The 22,673-nt window shown below is 45.7% G+C and overlaps 2 protein-coding genes across 2 annotated transcripts in view; both read right to left on the reverse strand.

Annotated features, from left to right (window-relative positions):
* Positions 1-2,896: 2,896 nt before the first annotated feature.
* On the reverse strand, positions 2,897-3,687 carry LOC128642934 (LHFPL tetraspan subfamily member 3 protein-like). The gene is made up of 2 exons (XM_053695826.1): positions 3,309-3,687; positions 2,897-3,224 (listed from the first exon to the last, which is right to left on the reverse strand). Exons 1-2 carry the CDS (start codon positions 3,685-3,687, stop codon positions 2,959-2,961), a joined length of 645 nt encoding a protein of 214 aa, XP_053551801.1. The 3' UTR covers positions 2,897-2,958.
* A 3,019-nt stretch (positions 3,688-6,706) lies between these two features.
* Positions 6,707-22,673, reverse strand: part of LOC128642875 (histone deacetylase 6) — a 338,039-nt gene continuing 322,072 nt past the window's right edge. Inside the window, exon 30 of the mRNA XM_053695741.1 lies at positions 6,707-7,160. Within this exon, the coding sequence (XP_053551716.1) occupies positions 7,095-7,160 (66 nt within the window). The 3' untranslated portion in view covers positions 6,707-7,094. The remainder of the gene's footprint in view (positions 7,161-22,673) is intronic.

The following is a 22,673-nucleotide window of genomic DNA, read 5'->3' on the forward strand; positions in this document are numbered from 1 at the left end:
GGGAGGGCAGTGTACAAAGGGAGAGGGAGGGCAGTGTACAGAGGGAGGCAGTGTACAGAGGGAGAGGGAGGGCACTGTACAGAGGGAGAGGGAGGGCAGTGTACAGAGGGACAGGGAGGGCAGTGTACAGAGGGAGAGGGATAGGGAGGGCAGTGTACAGAGGGAGAGGGAGGGCAGTGTACAAAGGGAGAAGGAGGGCAGTGTACAGAGGGAGAGGGAGGGCAGTGTACAGAGGGAGAGGGAGGGCAGTGTACAGAGGGAGAGGGAGGGCAGTGTACAGAGGGAGAGGGATAGGGAGGGCAGTGTACAGAGGGAGAGGGAGGGCAGTGTACAGAGGGAGAGGGAGGGCAGTGTACAGAGGGACAGGGAGGGCAGTGTACAGAGGGACAGGGAGGGCAGTGTACAGAGGGAGAGGGACAGGGAGGGCAGTGTACAGAGGGAGAGGGAGGGCAGTGTACAGAGGGAGAGATACAGGGAGGGCAGTGTACAGAGGGAGAGGGACAGGGAGGGCAGTGTACAGAGGGAGAGGGACAGGGAGGGCAGCGTACAGAGGGAGAGGGACAGGGAGGGCAGCGTACAGAGGGAGAGGGACAGGGAGGGCAGCGTACAGAGGGAGAGGGACAGGGAGGGCAGCGTACAGAGGGAGAGGGACAGGGAGGGCAGCGTACAGAGGGAGAGGGACAGGGAGGGCAGCGTACAGAGGGAGAGGGACAGGGAGGGCAGCGTACAGAGGGAGAGGGACAGGGAGGGCAGCGTACAGAGGGAGAGGGACAGGGAGGGCAGCGTACAGAGGGAGAGGGACAGGGAGGGCAGCGTACAGAGGGAGAGGGACAGGGAGGGCAGCGTACAGAGGGAGAGGGACAGGGAGGGCAGCGTACAGAGGGAGAGGGACAGGGAGGGCAGCGTACAGAGGGAGGGGGACAGGGAGGGCAGCGTACAGAGGGAGAGGGACAGGGAGGGCAGCGTACAGAGGGAGAGGGACAGGGAGGGCAGTGTACAGAGGGAGAGGGACAGGGAGGGCAGTGTACAGAGGGACAGGGAGGGCAGCGTACAGAGGGAGAGGGTCAAGGAGGGCAGCGTGCAGAGGGAGAGGAACAGGGAGGGCAGCTTACAGAGGGAGAGGGACAGGAAGGGCAGAGGGAGAGGGACAGGGAGGGCAGAGGGAGAGGGACAGGGAGGACAGCGTACAGAGGGAGAGTGACAGGGAGGGCAGAGGGAGAGGGTCAGGGAGGGCAGCTTACAGAGGGAGGGCAGTGTACAGAGGGGCAGGGAGGGCAGTGTACAGAGGGGCAGGGAGGGCAGTTTACAGAGGGGCAGGGAGGGCAGTGTACAAAGGGAGAGGGAGGGCAGTGTACAGAGGGAGAGGGAGGGCAGTGTACAGAGGGAGGACAGTGTATAAAGGGAGAGGGAGGGCAGTGTACAGAGGGAGAGGGAGGGCAGTGTACAAAGGGAGAGGGAGGGCAGTGTACAGAGGGAGAGGGAGGGCAGTGTACAGAGGGAGAGGGAGGGCAGTGTACAAAGGGAGAGGGAGGGCAGTGTACAAAGGGAGAGGGAGGGCAGTGTACAGAGGGAGGTAGTGTACAGAGGGAGAGGGAGGGCATTGTACAGAGGGAGAGGGAGGGCAGTGTACAGAGGGACAGGGAGGGCAGTGTACAGAGGGACAGGGGGGACAGTGTACAGAGGGACAGGGGGGACAGTGTACAGAGGGACAGGGAGGACAGTGTACAGAGGGACAGGGAGGACAGTGTACAGAGGGACAGGGAGGACAGTGTACAGAGGGACAGGGAGGACAGTGTACAGAGGGACAGGGAGGGCAGTGTACAGAGGGACAGGGAGGGCAGTGTACAGAGGGACAGGGAGGGCAGTGTACAGAGGGGCAGGGAGGGCAGTGTACAGAGGGGCAGGGAGGGCAGTGTACAGAGGGAGAGGGGCAGGGAAGGCAGTGTATAGAGGGAGACGGAGGGAAATGTACAGAGGGAGAGGAAGGGCAGTGTACAGAGGGAGGGCAGTGTACAGAGGGAGGGGGAGGGCAGTGTACAGAGGGAGGGCAGTGTACAGAGGGAGAGGAAGAGCAGTGTACAGAGGGAGAGGGAGGGCAGTGTACAGAGGGAGAGGGAGGGCAGTGTACAGAGGGAGAGGGAGGGCAGTGTACAGAGGGAGAGGGAGGACAGTGTACATAGGGAGAGGGAGAGCAGTGTACAGAGGGAGGACAGTGTACATAGGGAGAGGGAGAGCAGTGTACAGAGGGAGGGCAGTGTACAGAGGGAGAGGGGCAGTGTACAGAGGGAGAGGGGCAGGGAGGGCAGTGTACAGAGGGAGAGGGAGGGACAGAGGGGACAGTAAAGAGGGAGAGGAACAGGGAGGAGAGTACGGTACAGAGAGGAGCTCATATTGAGCATGGCACAGATAGATAGCTCAGTGTATACAGAGAATGAGAGGGGTTCCAGGAAGGAGAGTCTCATAGAGATAAAAATACAGGATGCAGAGAGAGAAAGAAATACAGCAAGACAATCATATACAGAGGAGAGTACAGAGAAAACAAGACCAGGATGCAGGAGCAGAACGGCACAGAGAGCAGTGTGCACATGACGCAGGACTGGGTGAAGAAGAAGCAGGATGCTTTAAGAGCTGAATAGTTCATATCAGAAGTCAAATGACCAAGGACAAATCTAGAAAGAGAAACAAGAAAAACAGTGAATCAGGAAAAACCAAAAAATGAGCTAATGAAGTAATCACTTCACTGTTCAGCACAAGACCCACTAATACTGCTGTCCAAAAGTTACCCTAAATCTTACTACAAGCCTGACAAGGTCCTTTTATGTTGACTGTTAAGGAGAGTCACTGTCCAAGGTGCTAAAATATTGACCAACAAATGGAAGGTGTGAGGTGTCAATAAAATAGCAGTGAGCAGGCACAGATCTGTGTCTATGGGGAACATTTAGGGCCTTAGCTTAATTATCAGAAGAATGGATCCTGCTCACCTTTTTTATTGGGTTTCAAGTGAGCTTCATCAGGCTGAAGAGCGTCCTGACGTTTTCCAAGGGTAAACCCCAATATGGACAGAACCAGAGCATCAAAGATTCCTAGTATGGCCAGAATGAAGGCCCAGTGAACAGAGCAGCCCCCCAGCTGGTACCTGTCTGAGCGATAACCACACAGGGGACGGATAGCAGGGGAATCCCACCCATCAGGGAACAGGAGGCAGCCGAGGGCCTGACAGGAGGCTGAGATAGAGAATTAAGCTGAAATACACATCACAAACACCCTTCCTTACCCTCCTCCCTACCAATCATTGGCTTTTAATTTACCAGCACTCAGCTGCAGCCAGGCACACAGCTTGAAAACAGTCCCAGAGTGACAGAACCAAAGGAGAGCAAGACAGCCCAGGCTAAGCAGGACCAGCAGCAAGGCACATACAATAAATCCAGCCGCAGCCTGGAATGGGGGGAGAGCCTGCAGTGGCTCAGATGGCCCCCTACATTCTGGGCCCCATTCTGACTCCTCACACACCTCATAGAGGCCAAACTGTCCTTTGCCCTCGCCACCTAAAATCCAGGCTGGCTGCAGCAGAACCACAAACTCTAAGACTCCAAGGAACAGAGTGCAGGAACCCCAAAGGGCTGTGATTGCTCGACCATTCTGGACAAAGTCTGTGTTGTACAATGAAGCATGAGCAGGAGTCTCCATAGGGTCACCTAGAAGGACAACAACACATTATACTGCAGCTTGTTGACAAAGTCACCATACATATTTATATACTGTCCATTTTAATCACTGCACACATACATACAGCCTTGCAGGCTACTGTCAACAACAAAAAACACTGCTGTAGCAATCACTTAACACACGTGCACACTGAACACACATGCACACACACACTACACACATCCATGCAAACACTGAACACACATGACATCTATGACATCAAGTCATTACACAAATACATATAGCCTGCCCCTATACCCTCCTGTCACTGCACACAATACTGTGCCTCTTCTAATAGACCAAACACACACAGTGTTTTTCTAATCACTGCACACACATCCTATGGTATACTGTCACACACACACACCCTGTCTGCTCCAGTCACTACACACACACAGCTTGACCACTCAGGTCATTACACACACAGCCTATTCTGTACAGTCACTACACACAGCTTGACCACTCAGGTCATTACACACACACAGCCTATTCCGTACAGTCACTACACACAGCTTGACTATTCAGGTCATTACACACACAGCCTATTGCGTAGTCACTACACACAGCTTGACCACTCAGGTCATTACACACAGCCTATTCCGTACAGTCACTACACACAGCTAGACCACTCAGGTCATTACACACAGCCTATTCCGTACAGTCACTACACACAGCTTGACCACTCAGGTCATTACACACACAGCCTATTGCGTAGTCACTACACACAGCTAGACCACTCAGGTCATTACACACAGCCTATTCCGTACAGTCACTACACACAGCTAGACCACTCAGGTCATTACACACAGCCTATTCCGTACAGTCACTACACACAGCTAGACCACTCAGGTCATTACACACAGCCTATTCCGTACAGTCACTACACACAGCTTGACCATTCAGGTCATTACACACAGCCTATTCCGTACAGTCACTACACACAGCTAGACCACTCAGGTCATTACACACAGCCTATTCCGTACAGTCACTACACACAGCTTGACCACTCAGGTCATTACACACACAGCCTATTGCGTAGTCACTACACACAGCTAGACCACTCAGGTCATTACACACAGCCTATTCCGTACAGTCACTACACACAGCTAGACCACTCAGGTCATTACACACAGCCTATTCCGTACAGTCACTACACACAGCTAGACCACTCAGGTCATTACACACAGCCTATTCCGTACAGTCACTACACACAGCTAGACCACTCAGGTCATTACACACAGCCTATTCCGTACAGTCACTACACACAGCTAGACCACTCAGGTCATTACACACACAGCCTATTCCGTACAGTCACTACACACAGCTAGACCACTCAGGTCATTACACACAGCCTATTCCGTACAGTCACTACACACAGCTAGACCACTCAGGTCATTACACACAGCCTATTCCGTACAGTCACTACACACAGCTAGACCACTCAGGTCATTACACACAGCCTATTCCGTACAGTCACTACACACAGCTAGACCACTCAGGTCATTACACACAGCCTATTCCGTACAGTCACTACACACAGCTAGACCACTCAGGTCATTACACACACAGCCTATTCTGTACAGTCACTACACACAGCTTGACCACTCAGGTCATTACACACACACAGCCTATTCCGTACAGTCACTACACACAGCTTGACTATTCAGGTCATTACACACACAGCCTATTGCGTAGTCACTACACACAGCTAGACCACTCAGGTCATTACACACAGCCTATTCCGTACAGTCACTACACACAGCTAGACCACTCAGGTCATTACACACAGCCTATTCCGTACAGTCACTACACACAGCTAGACCACTCAGGTCATTACACACAGCCTATTCCGTACAGTCACTACACACAGCTAGACCACTCAGGTCATTACACACACAGCCTATTGTGTACAGTCACTACACACAGCTTGACCACTCAGGTCATTACACACACAGCCTATTGCGTAGTCACTACACACAGCTAGACCACTCAGGTCATTACACACAGCCTATTCCGTACAGTCACTACACACAGCTAGACCACTCAGGTCATTACACACACAGCCTATTCTGTACAGTCACTACACACAGCTTGACCACTCAGGTCATTACACACACACAGCCTATTCCGTACAGTCACTACACACAGCTTGACTATTCAGGTCATTACACACACAGCCTATTGCGTAGTCACTACACACAGCTAGACCAATCAGGTCATTACACACAGCCTATTCCGTACAGTCACTACACACAGCTAGACCACTCAGGTCATTACACACAGCCTATTCCGTACAGTCACTACACACAGCTAGACCACTCAGGTCATTACACACAGCCTATTCCGTACAGTCACTACACACAGCTAGACCACTCAGGTCATTACACACAGCCTATTCCGTACAGTCACTACACACAGCTAGACCACTCAGGTCATTACACACACAGCCTATTGTGTACAGTCACTACACACAGCTAGACCACTCAGGTCATTACACACACAGCCTATTGCGTAGTCACTACACACAGCTAGACCACTCAGGTCATTACACACACAGCCTATTGCGTACAGTCACTACACACAGCTAGACCACTCAGGTCATTACACACACAGCCTATTGCGTACAGTCACTACACACAGCCTGACAACTCAGGTCATTACACACACAGCCTATTGCGTACAGTCACTACATTCACTCATATACTTTCACCTCCAGTCTGTGCAAACAGAATATTCACTGTAGTCACCGCACATACACAAGCTCTGCATTCACAGTACAACCAACACCATACATCTTTTTCTGCAGCTTACCCAGCTTGAAGCATATGTCCAGCAGACAGCACTGTGCCTCTATACAATGTGTCAGTAACAAACGCAGGCTCCCCCCCCCCCTTCTGACACCAGTCCCTCCCCTTCTGCAGAGGCTCATATAATCCTCCCCCTTTGTAAATCCCATAAACCCACCTCTGCCAGGCTGTACAAAAATCACCACTCACAGCAATTTTGGTAAAACGTTTTGTATTATACAAAATGAAAGACAATGCTTAAATATTTTGAATGTTTAAATATTTTGAATGCTTAAATATTTTGAATGTTTAAATATTTTGAATGTTTAAATATTTTGAATGTTTAAATATTTTGAATGTTTAAATATTTTGAATGTTTAAATATTTGATTAAAGGGTTAACAGAGACACATTTAGAGCTGGACGGTACAATGTTTGATTGTTATAGTCTGAGCATCAGAGGTTGTCAGTATCTCATGATCACTAGATGTGTTTGTTCCGTTTCTATAGAGATGGTCAGTTTTTCATCCATAGACGTTTTTGCAGTCTTAATTAAAGAGCTTTGCAGTTAATCAGGCTGAAGCAAAGGATTCTGGATGGGACATCATATAATTGTCATTTCTTCACCAAATTTGTCATAATAGGCAGAACATTTAGCTGGGAGCAACACCTGAGAGGAGACACAAATGATATAAGATGCTATGACAATAGGACAATAGACAGAAGGCAAGAGGCAGGAAATAAAGGATTTAGTGAAATATTCATCAAGAGAAGACAGAAAAGAACACAGACGATATATAGTTAAAGGGACATTAAAGTAAAAAATACACTTTCATTGTTCAGATAGCACATGTGTACTTCTATTAGCAAAACGTACATTGTTCTCTTTGTATCCTTTGCTGAAAAGCATATCTAGGTAGGCTCAGGAGCAGTAATGAACTATTGGGAGCTAGCTGGTGATTGTTGGGACTACACACACATGCCTCTTGTCATTGGCTAACCAGATGTGTTCAGCTATATTCCAGTAGTGCACTGGTGCTCTGGATCTGACTTTATCTGTGTGTTTAACCCATTTGTAGTGGTTAAACACAGTTATATACAAGCAATAGTGAAATAAAATAATACTCTACATATTAGCACATTTTATTTTTGCTATTTTATATCCTGTGGATGCTTTGGTGGTGGTTGGAATATGTAGGTCAATAAAAAAAACGAAGGCGTTAGAAGGGGGAGCTGTGTTATTTGTGTGAGTGGAATAGGTGGTCTGGCGTGTTTGGGGGGGGATTGAGTGTCTTTAGTATTCTCATATAATTCTCACTTCAATTATTGATATTTAGTATCCCCCTTAAAGGGACACTGAACCCAAAAATTTTCTTTTGTAATTCAGATAGAGTGTGCAATTTTAAGCAACTTTCTAATTTACTCCTATTATCAATTTTTATTCGTTCTCTTGCTGTCTTTATTTGAAAAAGAAGGCATCTAAGCTTTTTTGGGGATCAGAACTCTGGACAGCACTTTTTTATTGGTGGATGAATTTATCCACCAATCAGCAAGGACAACCCAGGTTGTTCACCAAAAATGGGCCGGCATCTAAACTTACATTCTTGCATTTCAAATAAAGATACTAAGAGAATGAAGAAAATATGATAATAGGAGTAAATTAGAAAGTTGCTTAAAATTTCATGCTCAATCTGAATCACAAAAGAAATTTTTTGGGTACAGTGTCCCTTTAAGCATCTGTATTTAGGTTTATATTACTGCTTTCAGGTGCTGTGGTTACTGAGAGTGTGGGAGAGGTTACTTCTGGTTGGCTTTTGTAAATGTTAAGATATTGGTCTATATTCACACTATATTTAAGGGTTAACATTTCATTCTTGGCGCTGACTAGCAGGAAAAGCTGTAGACATGAGATATATTGTGTTGACAGCTGTAAAGGCACAATAGTTGTATAGATCTGGGGCAAGATAAAGCTTTGTACTGGTTTACTTTTCTGTTTGAAATAAGTGCTTTGTTAGCAAAAGTATAATATTGTTCACACCCATTTTTATATTATATAATATAATACAATGTAATCCGTCTTTGGGGTCCCTTGGGGAATGTTATCAGACTAATGACTTATGGGTTTCCTGTGTCTGGATTGATAATTGTTAAACACAAACGCATAGATTACGAGTCTTCTGTTAGCCTTAAAAAGCAGCGTTGAGAGGTCCCAACGGTGCTTTTTAACGCCCGCTGGTATTACAAGTCTGGCAGGTACAGGTGTACCGCTCACTTTTTTTCAGCGATTTTAGCATACCGCAAATCCCCTTACGTCAATTGCGTATCCTATCTTTTTAATGGGATTTTCCTAACGCCGGTATTACGATCGCTTGAAAAAGTTAGCGGTACACCCTCTACCTCCAAGACTCCTACCGCATTTTAAAGTCAGTAGTTAAGAGTTTTATGGGCTAATGCTGTAACATAAAACTCTTAACTAAAGTGCTAAAAAGTACACTAACACCCATAAACTACCTAATAACCCCTAAACCGAGCCCCCCCCACATTGCAAACACTATAATAAAATTATTTAACCCCTAATCTGCCGACAGGACATCGCCGCCACTGTAATAAATGTATTAACCCCTAAACCGCTGCACTCCCGCCTCGCAAACACTAGTTAAATTTTATTAACCTCTAATGTGCCGTGTCCCTAACATCACTGACACCTAACTACATTTATTAACCCCTAATCTGCCGCCCCCAACATCGCCGCTACTATATTAAATGTATTAACCCCTAAACCTAAGTCTAAACCTAACCCTAACCCCCCCTACTTAAATATAAATTAAATACATCTAAATAAATTATTCCTATTTAAAACTAAATACTTACCTATAAAATAAACCCTAAGACAGCTACAATATAACTAATAGTTATATTGTAGCTATCTCAGGGTTTATTTTTATTTTACAGGCAACTTTGTATTTATTTTAACTAGGTACAATAGTTATTAAATAGTTATTAACTATTTAATAACAACCTAGCTAAAATAAGTACAAATTTACCTGTAAAATAAACCCTAACCTAAGTTACAATTACACCTAACACTACACTATAATTAAATGAATTACATAAAAACAGAATTTATGCTTACCTGATAAATTACTTTCTCTTGCGGTGTATCCAGTCCACGGATTCATCCTTTACTTGTGGGATATTCTCATTCCCTACAGGAAGTGGCAAAGAGAGCACACAGCAGAGCTGTCCATATAGCTCCCCCTCTAGCTCCACCCCCCAGTCATTCGACCAAAGGTTAGGAAGAAAAAGGAGAAACCATAGGGTGCAGTGGGGACTGTAGTTTAAACAAAAAAATTGTTCCTGACTTAAATGCCAGGGCGGGCCGTGGACTGGATAAACCGCAAGAGAAAGTAATTTATCAGGTAAGCATCAATTCTGTTTTCTCTTGCAAGGTGTATCCAGTCCACGGATTTATCCTTTACTTGTGGGATACCAATACCAAAGCTTTAGGACACGGATGAAGGGAGGGAACCAGACAGGTACCTTAAACGGAAGGCACCACTGCTTGTAAAACCTTTCTCCCAAAAATAGCCTCCGAAGAAGCAAAAGTATTGAATTTGTAAAATTTGGCAAAAGTATGCAGTGAAGACCAAGTCGCTGCCTTACAAATCTGTTCAACAGAAGCCTCATTTTTGAAAGCCCATGTGGAAGCCACTGCTCTGGTAGAATGAGCAGTAATTCTTTCAGGAGGCTGCTGGCCAGCAGTCTCATAGGCCAAACGAATGATGCTTTTCAGCCAAAAGGAAAGAGAGGTAGCAGTCGCTTTCTGACCTCTCCTCTTACCAGAATAGATAACAAACAAGGAAGATGTTTGTCTAAAATCCTTAGTTGCTTGTAAATAGAACTTTAGAGTACGAATTACATCAAGATTGTGTAAAAGACGTTCCTTCTTCGAAGATGGATTAGGACACAGAGAAGGAACAACTATTTCCTGGTTAATATTCTTGTTAGAAACAACTTTAGGAAGAAAACCAGGCTTGGTACGCAAAACTACCTTATCTGCGTGAAACAACATGTAAGGTGAATCACACTGTAAGGCAGATAATTCTGAAACTCTTCGGGCAGAAGAGATAGCTACCAAAAACAAAACTTTCCAAGATAACAACTTAATGTCTATGGAATGTAAAGTTTCAAACGGAACCCCTTGAAGAACTGAAAGAACTAGATTCAAACTCCATGGCGGAGCCACAGGTTTATAGACAGGCTTGATTCTGACTAAAGCCTGAGCAAACGCTTGAACGTCTGGTACCTCTGCCAGACGCTTGTGTAACAGGATAGACAAAGCAGATATTTGTCCATTTAAGGAACTAGCTGACAATCCTTTCTCCAATCCTTCTTGGAGAAAGGACAATATCCTGGGAATCCTAATCTTACTCCATGAGTAACCTTTGGATTCACACCAACAAAGATATTTCCGCCATATCTTATGGTAGATTTTCCTGGTGACAGGCTTTCTAGCCTGAATCAGAGTATCTATAACTGACTCAGAGAACCCACGCTTTGATAGAATTAAGCGTTCAATCTCCAAGCAGTCAGACGTAGAGAAACTAAATTTGGATGCTTGAACGGACCCTGTATTAGAACATCCTGCCTCATTGGCAGTGTCCATGGTGGGACAGATGACATGTCCACTAGGTCTGCATACCAAGTCCTGCATGGCCACGCAGGCGCTATCAGAATCACCGAAGCCTTCTCCTGCTTGATTCTGGCGACCAGACGCGGGAGGAGAGGAAACGGTGGAAAAACATAAACCGGATTGAAGGACCAAGGCGCTGCTAGAGCATCTATCAATACCGCTTTGGGGTCCCGAGACCTGGACCCATAGAGAGGAAGTTTGGCGTTCTGACGGGACGCCATCAGATCCAATTCTGGAGTGCCCCATAGCTAAGTCAGCTGGGCAAATACCTCCGGGTGGAGTTCCCACTCCCCCGGGTGAAAAGTCTGACGACTTAGAAAATCCGCCTCCCAGTTGTCTACTCCTGGGATGTGAATTGCTGAGAGATGGCAGGAGTGATCTTCCACCCACCTGATTATTTTGGTTACTTCTGTCATTGCTAGGGAACTCTTTGTTCCCCCCTGATGATTGACATAAGCTAGAGTCGTGATGTTGTCCGACTGAAATCTGATGAATTTGGCCGCAGCTAGTTGAGGCCATGCCTGAAGAGCGTTGAATATTGCCCTCAGTTCCAGAATGTTTATCGGGAGAAGCTTTTCTTCCCGAGACCATAAGCCCTGAGCTTTCAGGGAGTCCCAGACCGCCCCCAGCCTAACAGACTGGCGTCGGTCGTTACAATGATCCACTCTGGTCTGCGGAAACATATTCCCTGAGACAGGTGATCCTGAGACAACCACCAGAGAAGAGAATCTCTGGTCTCCTGGTCCAACTGAATTTGAGGAGACAAATCTGCATAATCCTCATTCCACTGTTTGAGCATGCATAGTTGCAGTGGCCTGAGGTGTATCCGAGCAAAAGGGACTATGTCCATTGCCGCTACCATTAATCCGATTGTCTCCATGCACTGAGCCACAGATAGCCGGGGAATGGACTGAAGAACTCGGCAAGTAGTTAAGAGTTTTAATTTTCTGACCTCCGTCAGAAATATTTTCATTTCTACAGAGTCTATTAGAGTCCCTAGGAAGGGAACCCTTGTGAGAGGGGAAAGGGAATTCTTTTTGATGTTCACCTTCCACCCATGAGACCCCAGAAAGGCCAATACAATCTCCGTGTGAGACTTGGCTCTTTGGAAAAACGGCGCCTGAATTAAGATGTCGTCTAGGTAAGGCGCCACTGCTATGCCCCGCGGCCTTAGAACCGCCAGGAGGGACCCTAGCACCTTTGTGAAAATTCTGGGAGCAGTGGCTAAGCCGAAAGGGAGAGCCACAAACTGGTAATGCTTGTCCAGAAAAGTGAACCTGAGAAACTGGTGATGATTTTTGTGGATAGGAATGTGTAGGTATGCATTTTTTAGATCCACGGTAGTCATATATTGACCTTCCTGGATCATTGGTAAGATTGTCCGAATGGTCTCCATTTTGAATGATGGGACTCTTAGGAATCTGTTTAGAATTTTTAGATCCAGGATGGGTCTGAAAGTTCCCTCTTTTTTGGGAACCACAAACAGGTTTGAGTAAAAACCCAGCCCTTGTTCCATGATTGGAACTGGGTGGATCACTCCCATTGTATGTAGATCTTCTACACAGCGTAAAAACGCCTCTTTCTTTGTCTGATCTGTAGACAGACGAGAAATGTGGAACCTCCCCCTTGGAGGAGAATCCTTGAATTCTAGAAGATATCCCTGGGATACAATATCTAATGCCCAAGGATCGTGTACATCTCTTACCCAGGCCTGAGCGAAGAGAGAGAGTCTGCGCCCTGCTAGATCCGGTCTCGGATCGGGGGTTACCCCTTCATGCTGTCTTGTTGGCAGCTGCAGGCTTCTTGGCCTGTTTACCCTTATTCCAGCCCTGGTAAGTTTTCCAGGTTGTCTTGGGCTGTGAAGCGTTACCCTCTTGCTTTGCAGCCGGAGAGGATGAAGCGGGGCCGTTCCTGAAATTACGAAAGGAACGAAAATTAGCTTTGTTCTCTAACACCACATTCACTTTACCCTCCAGAGAGAGACCCTAGTGCTTAGAGCCGGCAAAGAGAATGACTGGGGGGTGGAGCTAGAGGGGGAGCTATATGGACAGCTCTGCTGTGTGCTCTCTTTGCCACTTCCTGTAGGGAATGAGAATATCCCACAAGTAAAGGATGAATCCGTGGACTGGATACACCTTGCAAGAGAAATACCTACAATTAATTACAATTAAATTAAATAAACTAAATTACGAAAAACAACAAACACTAAATTACAGAATAAAATAAAAAAGAAATTACAAATTTTTAAACTAATTACACCTAATCTAATCCCCCTAATAAAATAAAAAGCCCCCCCCCCCCCCAAAAAAATAAATCCCTACCCTATACTAAATTACAAATAGCCCTTAAAAGGGTCTTTTGCGGGGCATTGCCCCAAAGTAATTAACTCTTTTACCTGTAAAAAAATACAATACCCCCCCAACATTAAAACCCACCACCCACACACCCAACCCTACTCTAAAACCCACCCAATCCCCCCTTAATAAAACCTAAAACTAACCCCCTGAAGATCACCCTACCTTGAGCCGTCTTCACCCAGCCCGGCACAAGTGGACCTCCAGAGGGGCAGAAGTCTTCATCCGATCCGGCCAGAAGAGGACATCCAGACTGGCAAAAGTCTTCATCCAGGCGGCATCTTCTATCTTCTTCCATCCGGAGCGGAGGGGGTCCATCTTGAAGAAATCCGACACGGAGCATCCTCTTCCATCTGACGGCAACTGAAGAATGAAGTTTCCTTTAAGTGACGTCATCCAAGATGGCGTCCCTTCACTTCCGATTGGCTGATAAAATCCTATCAGCCAATCGGAATTAAGGTAGGAAAAATCCTATTGGCTGATGCAATCAGCCAATAGAATTGAGCTCACATTGGGGAGCGGAGCTAGTCGCTGAAGAGTTAGGACGTGTTTGCTAGCAGCTCTGTTCTAGAGGATATAATGTTCTTAATAATTTGCAACTAAACTCGGAAATTTCTATTTACTTTTGCTCTCACCTACAGTTTTGAGCGTTTAAGACCCTTCTGAGAGGGTTATTGGACCTTATACCTGTAATTTTTATACCACCTTCACTAGCTGTCTGTGACTAATTGTAGCAGTGGAGGTTCCTGCTCTCCGGAGGGTCGGAGCCCCGCTCCGGAGACCTAACAGCACTACCTCCTAAGCAGAAATACCCTGGAGGCATCATCTCTAAGATAGCCAGTGGAGACAATCTGGCCCTGCAGGCGAACATCATAGTACTCCGCCCCTTATAACTTTGCCCCACGGCTACCCGTACCCGTATCCCACATCCTGCTCCGGAGGGCCGGGTATCCGCTCCGGAGCACTTACCAACTGGGTGGTCATTAGGTATCTGGCTCATACAGGCGTATCACACGGCGGTCCCCTTACCGGCACCCCACGTGGGAAGAAGAGATTACCGCACCAGGATTGACGGCTCTTCTAGAGACCTGTGGATATTTAAAGGCCTGTCTGTGCTGAAAAAAAGACATTGGGAGCTATCTGGGGCATTGAGAGTCCAGCCCTGCTCTATGTGCCGCTGAATATTAACTTGCTCCAAAGGAATATTTAAAAAGGCGTGAACGGTCGCCATTTTGGGCCTACTTGCCTCTCTCCCATACCGGCTTCCTCGGCACTGAAGTTTTCTACTAAGCGGCGATAAAGAAGTTCCGGCAATCCCCTCCATCTGCCCTTGGCCCATCACGGAGCTGTCAGAGAACTGCACTGGTAGCCTGGGAGGTTAACTGGCCCCTGAGAGGGATCAACATCCTTTCACCCGGCCTGCTCCAGATGCTCCTTCTTCCTGCTCCTGGGATTGAGCCGAGGACTCTTTTCAAGGGTGAGTGGATCCGGCTGAGGAGCGAGTCGCCTGATTACCCCCCTGGATTTGGTGAGACACCAATCTTGCACAGTATGCACATTAGAGGGGCAGTAAGGGGCCCACACACTTTATAACCTTACACTCTGTTTGAGACTAAGTTCTTCTGGGAGAAAAGTTGGGTCACAACCCCTTCTCCTGATCTGGCAACTTTGGGCTCTGGAACAACAATTGGGGCCTACATTCGTGTCACTCTGAGGCCTAATCCTTTTTTAAGTTATACCCACAAAAAAATAATAAATACCCAGCCCTGTGCCCTGGACGAATTTGTGCCATCTCAGGCTCACATACATCTCTGAACACAGGCTTATTTGCTGCAAGGTCCTTCTGGGCCCAACTTAGGACCACGTCCCTTCAGTCAATGTCCATGATTAACTGATCCCTATTGTAAATCTGCCAATTCCTCCCCTGAGTGAAGTGGACTTTCCACTGTTCTAGAGTGCAAACCACAGATTTACTAAGCAATATAGAATAAGTCATGTGTATCTGTAATATCTTTGCAGGACAGCCCCTTATTTTATTTTTTGCCAAGCTTTTTTCCAAGCAAATCTGGACTGAGAAGGTTTAATCATATAAATAACCTCTGCATTGTGAGTGCTGCTGCGTCAGCTAAATTGTTCTTAGATGTTCTTATCCTAACATTGTTCTTGCTTTCACAGGGTACCTAGTACATAACTTACATATCTGTATAGGGCCTTGATAGCTTGTTTTTGTTATGGTATGTATTGAAAACTGTATTTCTGCATTGTGATTGTGGGCCTATAGGTGTAACATCTGTGCGGTTACCCCTCACCTTCCCGCTCCCGTCCAGCTTGTTTATTTTCTTTTTTGCTGCTGCATCAGCTTATGTATCTCTGCTGCCTAGACACAGAGTGGAGTGCACTTATTGTATGTTAACTTAATTCAGTCAGCCCTCACGGGCATAAGACTCCCATTTTAAGCTAACCCAAGTTATTCTCTGTAACAAGTAATATTATAAGTATATAATCTGTGTGTTTAACCCTCACCTTCCCGCTCCCGCCCAGCTTGTCTGGGTGGGTCACTTCCCATTCCCATCTCCCTTCCTTCGGGTCGCATCCCCATGTTCCCTAAGGTGGGGGTTTGGTTCTAGGGCGTTAGTGCTGCTTTGACCTCATTGCCTACCCTCTTGTGTGCATATCACTAGACACAGTGTTATTCTTAACTTATGAGTCCGGATCTTTCTTGCTACCACATCAGCCGTTTCATCCAATTGGCCCTTCCTGGGCATCCTATGAGGAGTTTTTTTTTCTCCTCTCTGATGTGGTAAGTGGGAAAGATGATATGGCTGGGGCAGTTGACCCATCTTAGCAATTTATACATAATGGTGCTTAGCTCATGCTTTACTAAATGTCCTAACCTGTAATCTAATGCTTATCTGATTATTTCATAGGATTCTGGGGGCCCTTATCTGTTTATTTTGAAAGTGTATGTTGTTATTCTCTGTCTTGAGGTATCAGCTTTATTAAAGGTTAAAAATGCCGCACACTGCTAGGAGACAGTCTAAACCTTAGAACAAAGCTAAGAAGACAGTCCTAGACCACTTTTCTCTTCCAACTTCCAGAGCACTCAATCGGTTTCTAGCCATGCTGACCAGGACTCCCAGGACGGCGATTCGAAATCTAGTGTCAATTCCTGTGTGACCTCTCCTAAATATATTACGGTGACAACTGTGCAGAAACTGCTAGCTGCACAAACCTTATCAATCACCCAAGAAATTCATTGCAGCTCGGCTGAGCTTCGGAAGGACATTTCTGAGATTGGGGATCGGGTTGACACTTTGGAACGCAAGCAAGACGACCTAACCACTGACCATACTAATCCCCTGGCGTACTCTGAATCCTTGGCTGATCAGATCACACAAATGGAATACAAATTAGCGGATCTGGAAGATAGATCACGCCGCAGCAATATTCGCTTTCGAGGTATCCCAGAGGCTATCTTACCTGCTGACTTACAGATATTCCTATCAGAGCTGTTTCGGGAACTACTGGGAACATTTACCATGACTCCCAACACTCTAGAGCGCTGCCACAGAGCCCTAAGGCCCAGATCACTCGCATCTGATAAGCCTAGAGACGTTGTTGTCTGTTTCCACAACTACAGCCTTAAAGATCAAATTATGCAAGCAGCCTTCCGTAAGCCTTCCCTGCCTGAAAAGTTTAAGAACATCCAATTATTACAGGACTTGTCTCAACACACACTTCAACAAAGGAGACTGCTTTCTCCAATTACAGAGGTCCTACGACGGGAGAACATAAAATATAGATGCGGCTTCCCAACCAGAATTCTCATCACAAAAGATAACCACTCACATACAGTGGCAAATCTCAATCAATGCTTCACACTTCTTGAGTCCTGGGGTCTGCGCCCACCTACAAATAACCCCCAACCTTCCTCCTCTCAGTCAAGGCTTAGAGCTTCAGCTCCTGAGTGGCAAGTTAAAGAGCAGAGACCCAAACGGTAAAAACATCTGACCCCCCCTCAGGAAGGGGTTCACTAAATGTCCATGCTTACGGATTCTGAGATTATTTGAACTGGGTCCTCAGATATAAGATGAGTACCTATCTCTTCCTATTTATGTTATATTGGATGCTGTTAATCCTGATTGTTCAGATTTGGTACTGCATTAGTGGTAAAAGGTATTAGAAGTTAAGTTTCAGGTTATTTTATTTTTATTTAAATACTGCTAATTGTATTTTTCAACTGTTTAATGTTATCCATGTTTTTGGGTCAAACCGCCCCAGTCTTTCTATTAGGTCCGGGTAAACTCCCCCCCCCCCCCCACTTAGCCCTTATGGTGGGCTTACCTTGGTGGACTATTTCCACCACATTAACTATTAACTTATTATGTAAAACCTACATTTCATCTTACTTGTACTTATTCTTTCTTTTCCCCTCTCTCCCTACTCCCTTTTTCAGGCTCTTGGCACAATGGTTCTCACCATTTCACCCAAATGGCTAACAGAGACACTTTAAAGTTTATTACACATAATGTGAGAGGATTACATTTTCCTCGTAAGCGTAGTGTCTTCCTCAGATCCCTCAAGCATTTAAACCCTGATGTTGTCTTCCTTCAGGAGACATACTGGAAGGTTGGTGACATTCCCTCACTTTTTTCTAAACAATACACTACCCTAATCCTCGCTCCTTACACTACTAAAGCCAGAGGTGTCGCCATCCTCATACACAAATGTCTGGCATGCGAAATCACCTCTCAAGAAATTGATCCCCAAGCTAGATACATTATTCTTAACTGTAGACTCAATCAATGTATGCACACGCTAGTCTCGGTTTACCTCCCTAATTCAGGCCAATATAAATACCTACATAAAATTTTAAAGACAGTTGATAAGTACAAGCAAGGTAGAGTCATCATGGGGGGACGGACTTTAACCTTCTTTGGGATCCCCTGATAGATAAAAAAAACTAACAAAACAAATCCTAAAGTCCATAGGTTGGATACTCTTTCACACAAATTCAGGTCCCTCATGTCTGCATTCAGATACTTCGATTTGTGGCGAGCGTTTCATATAACGGACAGGGATTTCACACACTTTTCTGCCCCTCATCTAACCTACATTAGACTAGACTACATTGTTAGCCAATCAAAAACCCTAGATAATGTTAAGGACACTAATATTCATGCATGTCCATGGTCTGATCATGACCAAGTGCCGCTCACAGTCTATAATTCCATTGCTTCACCTTACCCACCAACATGGTCAATGCCACACACCATACTAGCTGATATCCCCTTCCGACAGGAACTAGGGAAAGATTTAAGAGAGCTAATTACATTAAATGATACTCAAGCTGTAGCGGATGATTCCCTCTGGGGGGCTATCAAAGCCTCAATTAGAGGATTATTAATAAGAAAGCAGGCCATACTTAGGAAGGCCCAGGGGTTGCCCCTTTCACAAGCCTTTAGCAAACTCACTGAATTGGAGAAACTCAACCGCCTAAACACTTCCCCAGCACACTCCACTGCAATAAAAGGACCTAAAAGCTTATATTTGTACCCTAGAATTAAAACGGACACAACAGCAGCTGCTGAAACTCAGACAATTATTTTATTATAAAGGAAATAAAGCAGACACTATGCTAGCTAATAAGCTCAGACATATAGAAAGCGCCTCCCGAATACAATTCCTAAAACATAACGGATGATCCTCCACTCAGCCCAATCAGATAGGGTCTATGATTGCCTCTTATTATGAGGAGCTTTACAACATCCGGTCCTCAGAATCCCCTACCGCCACCGCACTATCCTCTATCCAGCAGACCCTCAAAAACCTTAAGCTCCCCACTCTGTCAGATGAACAACGGGACTCTCTTAAAGTACCAATATCTATGCTTGAAATTAAACGAGTAATCAACTCATTAAAACCGCTTAAGGCCCCCGGCCCAGACGGATTCCCTGCGTTATTTTATAAAACTTATAAAACAGAGCTTATTCCCATCCTTCATAGATTTTTTCAATACTCTGGTTCCCGAGGTTCCTTTAAAAAAAGAGTTCCTCGAAGCAGCCATTATCACAATCCCTAAACCCGGAAAGGATCCCTCTCTATGCCTCAGCTACCAGCCTATATCTCTAATAAATACTGATATAAAAATGTATTCAAAGATTTAAGCGAATCGTATGGCGACTCTTTTACCTAGCTTAATTAATGAGGACCAGGTAGGTTTTATCCACAATCATGAAGGCCCTGATAATACTAGGCGCCTAACATTGTGATGGAAGTCACTAGAATGGGGAAGCCCTTCTCGGTTGTCTCTTTAGACTCCGAAAAGGCATTCGACCGGGTTCGCTGGAAGTATCTGTGGGAGGTTCTGGATGTCTTCAAGTTCCCGACAGAAACCCAATCCTGCATAAAGGCCTTATACTCGTGCCCAACGGCTAGGGTAAGGGGCATGGGATTTTGCTCAGAGTTTTTCCCCTTGACCAATGGGACAATACAGGGGTGCCCTCTGTCTCCCCTACTTTTTGCCCTTGCTATAGAACCCCTTGCCGAGCTCACACGGCAAGACTCCTCTATTTCAGGGATTACTTTACATGGTATCACTCATAAAATTGCTCTCTTCGCTGATGACATCACAATATTTACTTCTGCCCCTCAAACCACTATCCCAGCCCTCTTATCTCTGTTGAAATGAGTCGGAAACATGTCCTATTACAAGCTTAACACCTCAAAGACTGAGTACTATACCAAGGCTTCCTGATAGACTACACCCAGACTCTTATGCAAACCTATGGGTTCACCTATAAGTCTGACAATAATAAACACTTAGGAATCTTTATCTCACCCGACAAAGCACAACTGATTTGAGACAATTATACCCCCTCCTCTCTGAATTAAGATCCCTAACTACCAAATGGGACTATAAGTCAATTTCATGGTTGGGGAGGATTACGGCCCTTAAGATGTCGTTTTTACCAAAACTAACCTACCTTTTTAGGTGCTTGCCCATTAGACTCCCACAATGTCTGCTGTTACAGTAGGTGGCGGGCTCTTGAGCAGGCATCTTTACCTAACCATATCCACTTACATGACTTAATTTGGATCCCCCCCTCACTGTAGACGCGCCCTCAATATTGACAACAGTATAATAAAAGACTGCCTTAGTTCTTGGGATAAATTGAGACACTATCCAGGAGTCTCCCCCCATCCCTCTCCTATTCATTCCCTTGCTGGCCTGTTGTTAGGTCTCCCCGATGTGCGCCCTAATGCGTGGTCCAATATGGGCCTCTCTCTGGTCTCCGACCTAAGGTCACCCCACCCTTCAGACACTTACTTACCCTTGACCCAACTCTCCGGCTCGCAGGTCGCTCCTCCCAGGCTCCGATTTGAATATACCCAAATTAAAAGTATATTGAGATCCTGGGGTTTTACACAATCAATTCCCCGCCCATTGACCACCTGGGAAACTATGTGGAAAAGGGGCGGAAGAATCTGTAGACCCTTGACCCATTTTTACTGGCTCTTGGAGGGGGCAACCTCAGATGGCAAGGCTTCACATATCATCAAATTGGACATCCTACACGCACATTATCCTCAGCTCCTTTGGACTAGGGCCTTTGATCTCACAACAAAAGCCATACATTGTACGACCCTCTTTGAATCCTACTATAAATTGCTCTCCCACTGGTACTTTACTCCAATGAGACTCTTTAAACTAAACCTGATCTCCACACCCCAGTGTTGGAGACTTTGTGGGAAACCGGAAGACTCCCTCCACATATGGTGGACCTGTCCCAAGCTTAAACCTCTATGGCACAAGGTGTATACCCTATTAACCAAATTAAATATACACATCCCAAAATCCCCAGAAACAGCTTTATTACATGTAGGCCTACACTCCCTTCCTAAGTACCAGAGCTACTTATGTGTGTATCTTTTCTCAGTCGCCAGACTGGCAATTACTAGAGAATGGAAGAGCCAATATCCTCCGAGCTGGTCTTCTGTCTCAGACATTATGGCCTATATCAATTCTATGGAACGAAATGTATTTTATACTCTAGATAAGATTGATCTCATCGAGATGATTTGGGAAGAATGGACTAAATTATATAGACCCAATTGGCTCCCTAGCTCAGGTTTTTAGGTGGCTCACCCATGTCTACCCTACTTGCACATCTTTTATACAAGAGTCTTTCTTCCTTTCCTCTCTCTCCCTTTCTCCTTCTCTTTCTTTCCCTCTCTCCCATTCTTCTTTTCTCACTTTATCTTCATTTCCTGCTTACAACTCCTTCTTGTTCTCAGCTAATCCGTATCTCTCACGGTACCACCTGATTTTGTGAAAAAGGTACTAGTGTAAATCGGATTTTCTTGTATTTGTAACATGATGTTCCATGACTGACTTTATATTTCCCACTGCGTATGGGAATTTATTTGTATTTTCAGCTTTCTTATCAATAAAGCTTTAAAAACTAAAAAAAAAAAGAAAAAAAAAAAGAATTGAGCTTGCATTCTATTGGCTGATTGGAACAGCCAATAGAATGCAAGCTCAATCCTATTGGCTGATTGGATCAGCCAATAGGATTGAACTTCAATTCTATTGGCTGATTGCATCAGTCAATAGGATTTTTACTACCTTAATTCTGATTGGCTGATAGGATTCTATCAGCCAATTGGAACTGAAGAGACGCCATCTTGGATGACGTCACTTAAAGGAACCTTCATTCTTTAGTCGCCGTGGGATGGAAGAGGATGCTCCGCGTCGGATGTCTTCAAGATGGACCCGCTCCACTCCGGATGGAAGAAGATAGAAGATGCCGCCTGGATGAAGACTTCTGCCGGTCTGGATGTCCTCTTCTGGCCGGATCGGATGAAGACTTCTGCCCCTCTGGAGGACCACTTGTGCCCGGCTGGGTGAAGACGTCTCAAGGTAGTGTGATCTTCAGGGGGTTAGTGTTAGGTTTTATTAAGGGGGGATTGGGTGGGTTTTAGAGTAGGGTTGGGTGTGTGGGTGGTGGGTTTTAATGTTGGGGGGGGGTAATGTATTTTTTTTTTACAGGTAAAAGAGCTGATTACTTTGGGGCAATGCCCCGCAAAAGGCCCTTTTAAGGGCTATTTGTAATTTAGTTTAGGGTAGGGAATT

Source organism: Bombina bombina, chromosome 12 (genome assembly GCF_027579735.1).
Source record: "Bombina bombina isolate aBomBom1 chromosome 12, aBomBom1.pri, whole genome shotgun sequence".
Classification (NCBI taxonomy): domain Eukaryota; kingdom Metazoa; phylum Chordata; class Amphibia; order Anura; family Bombinatoridae; genus Bombina; species Bombina bombina.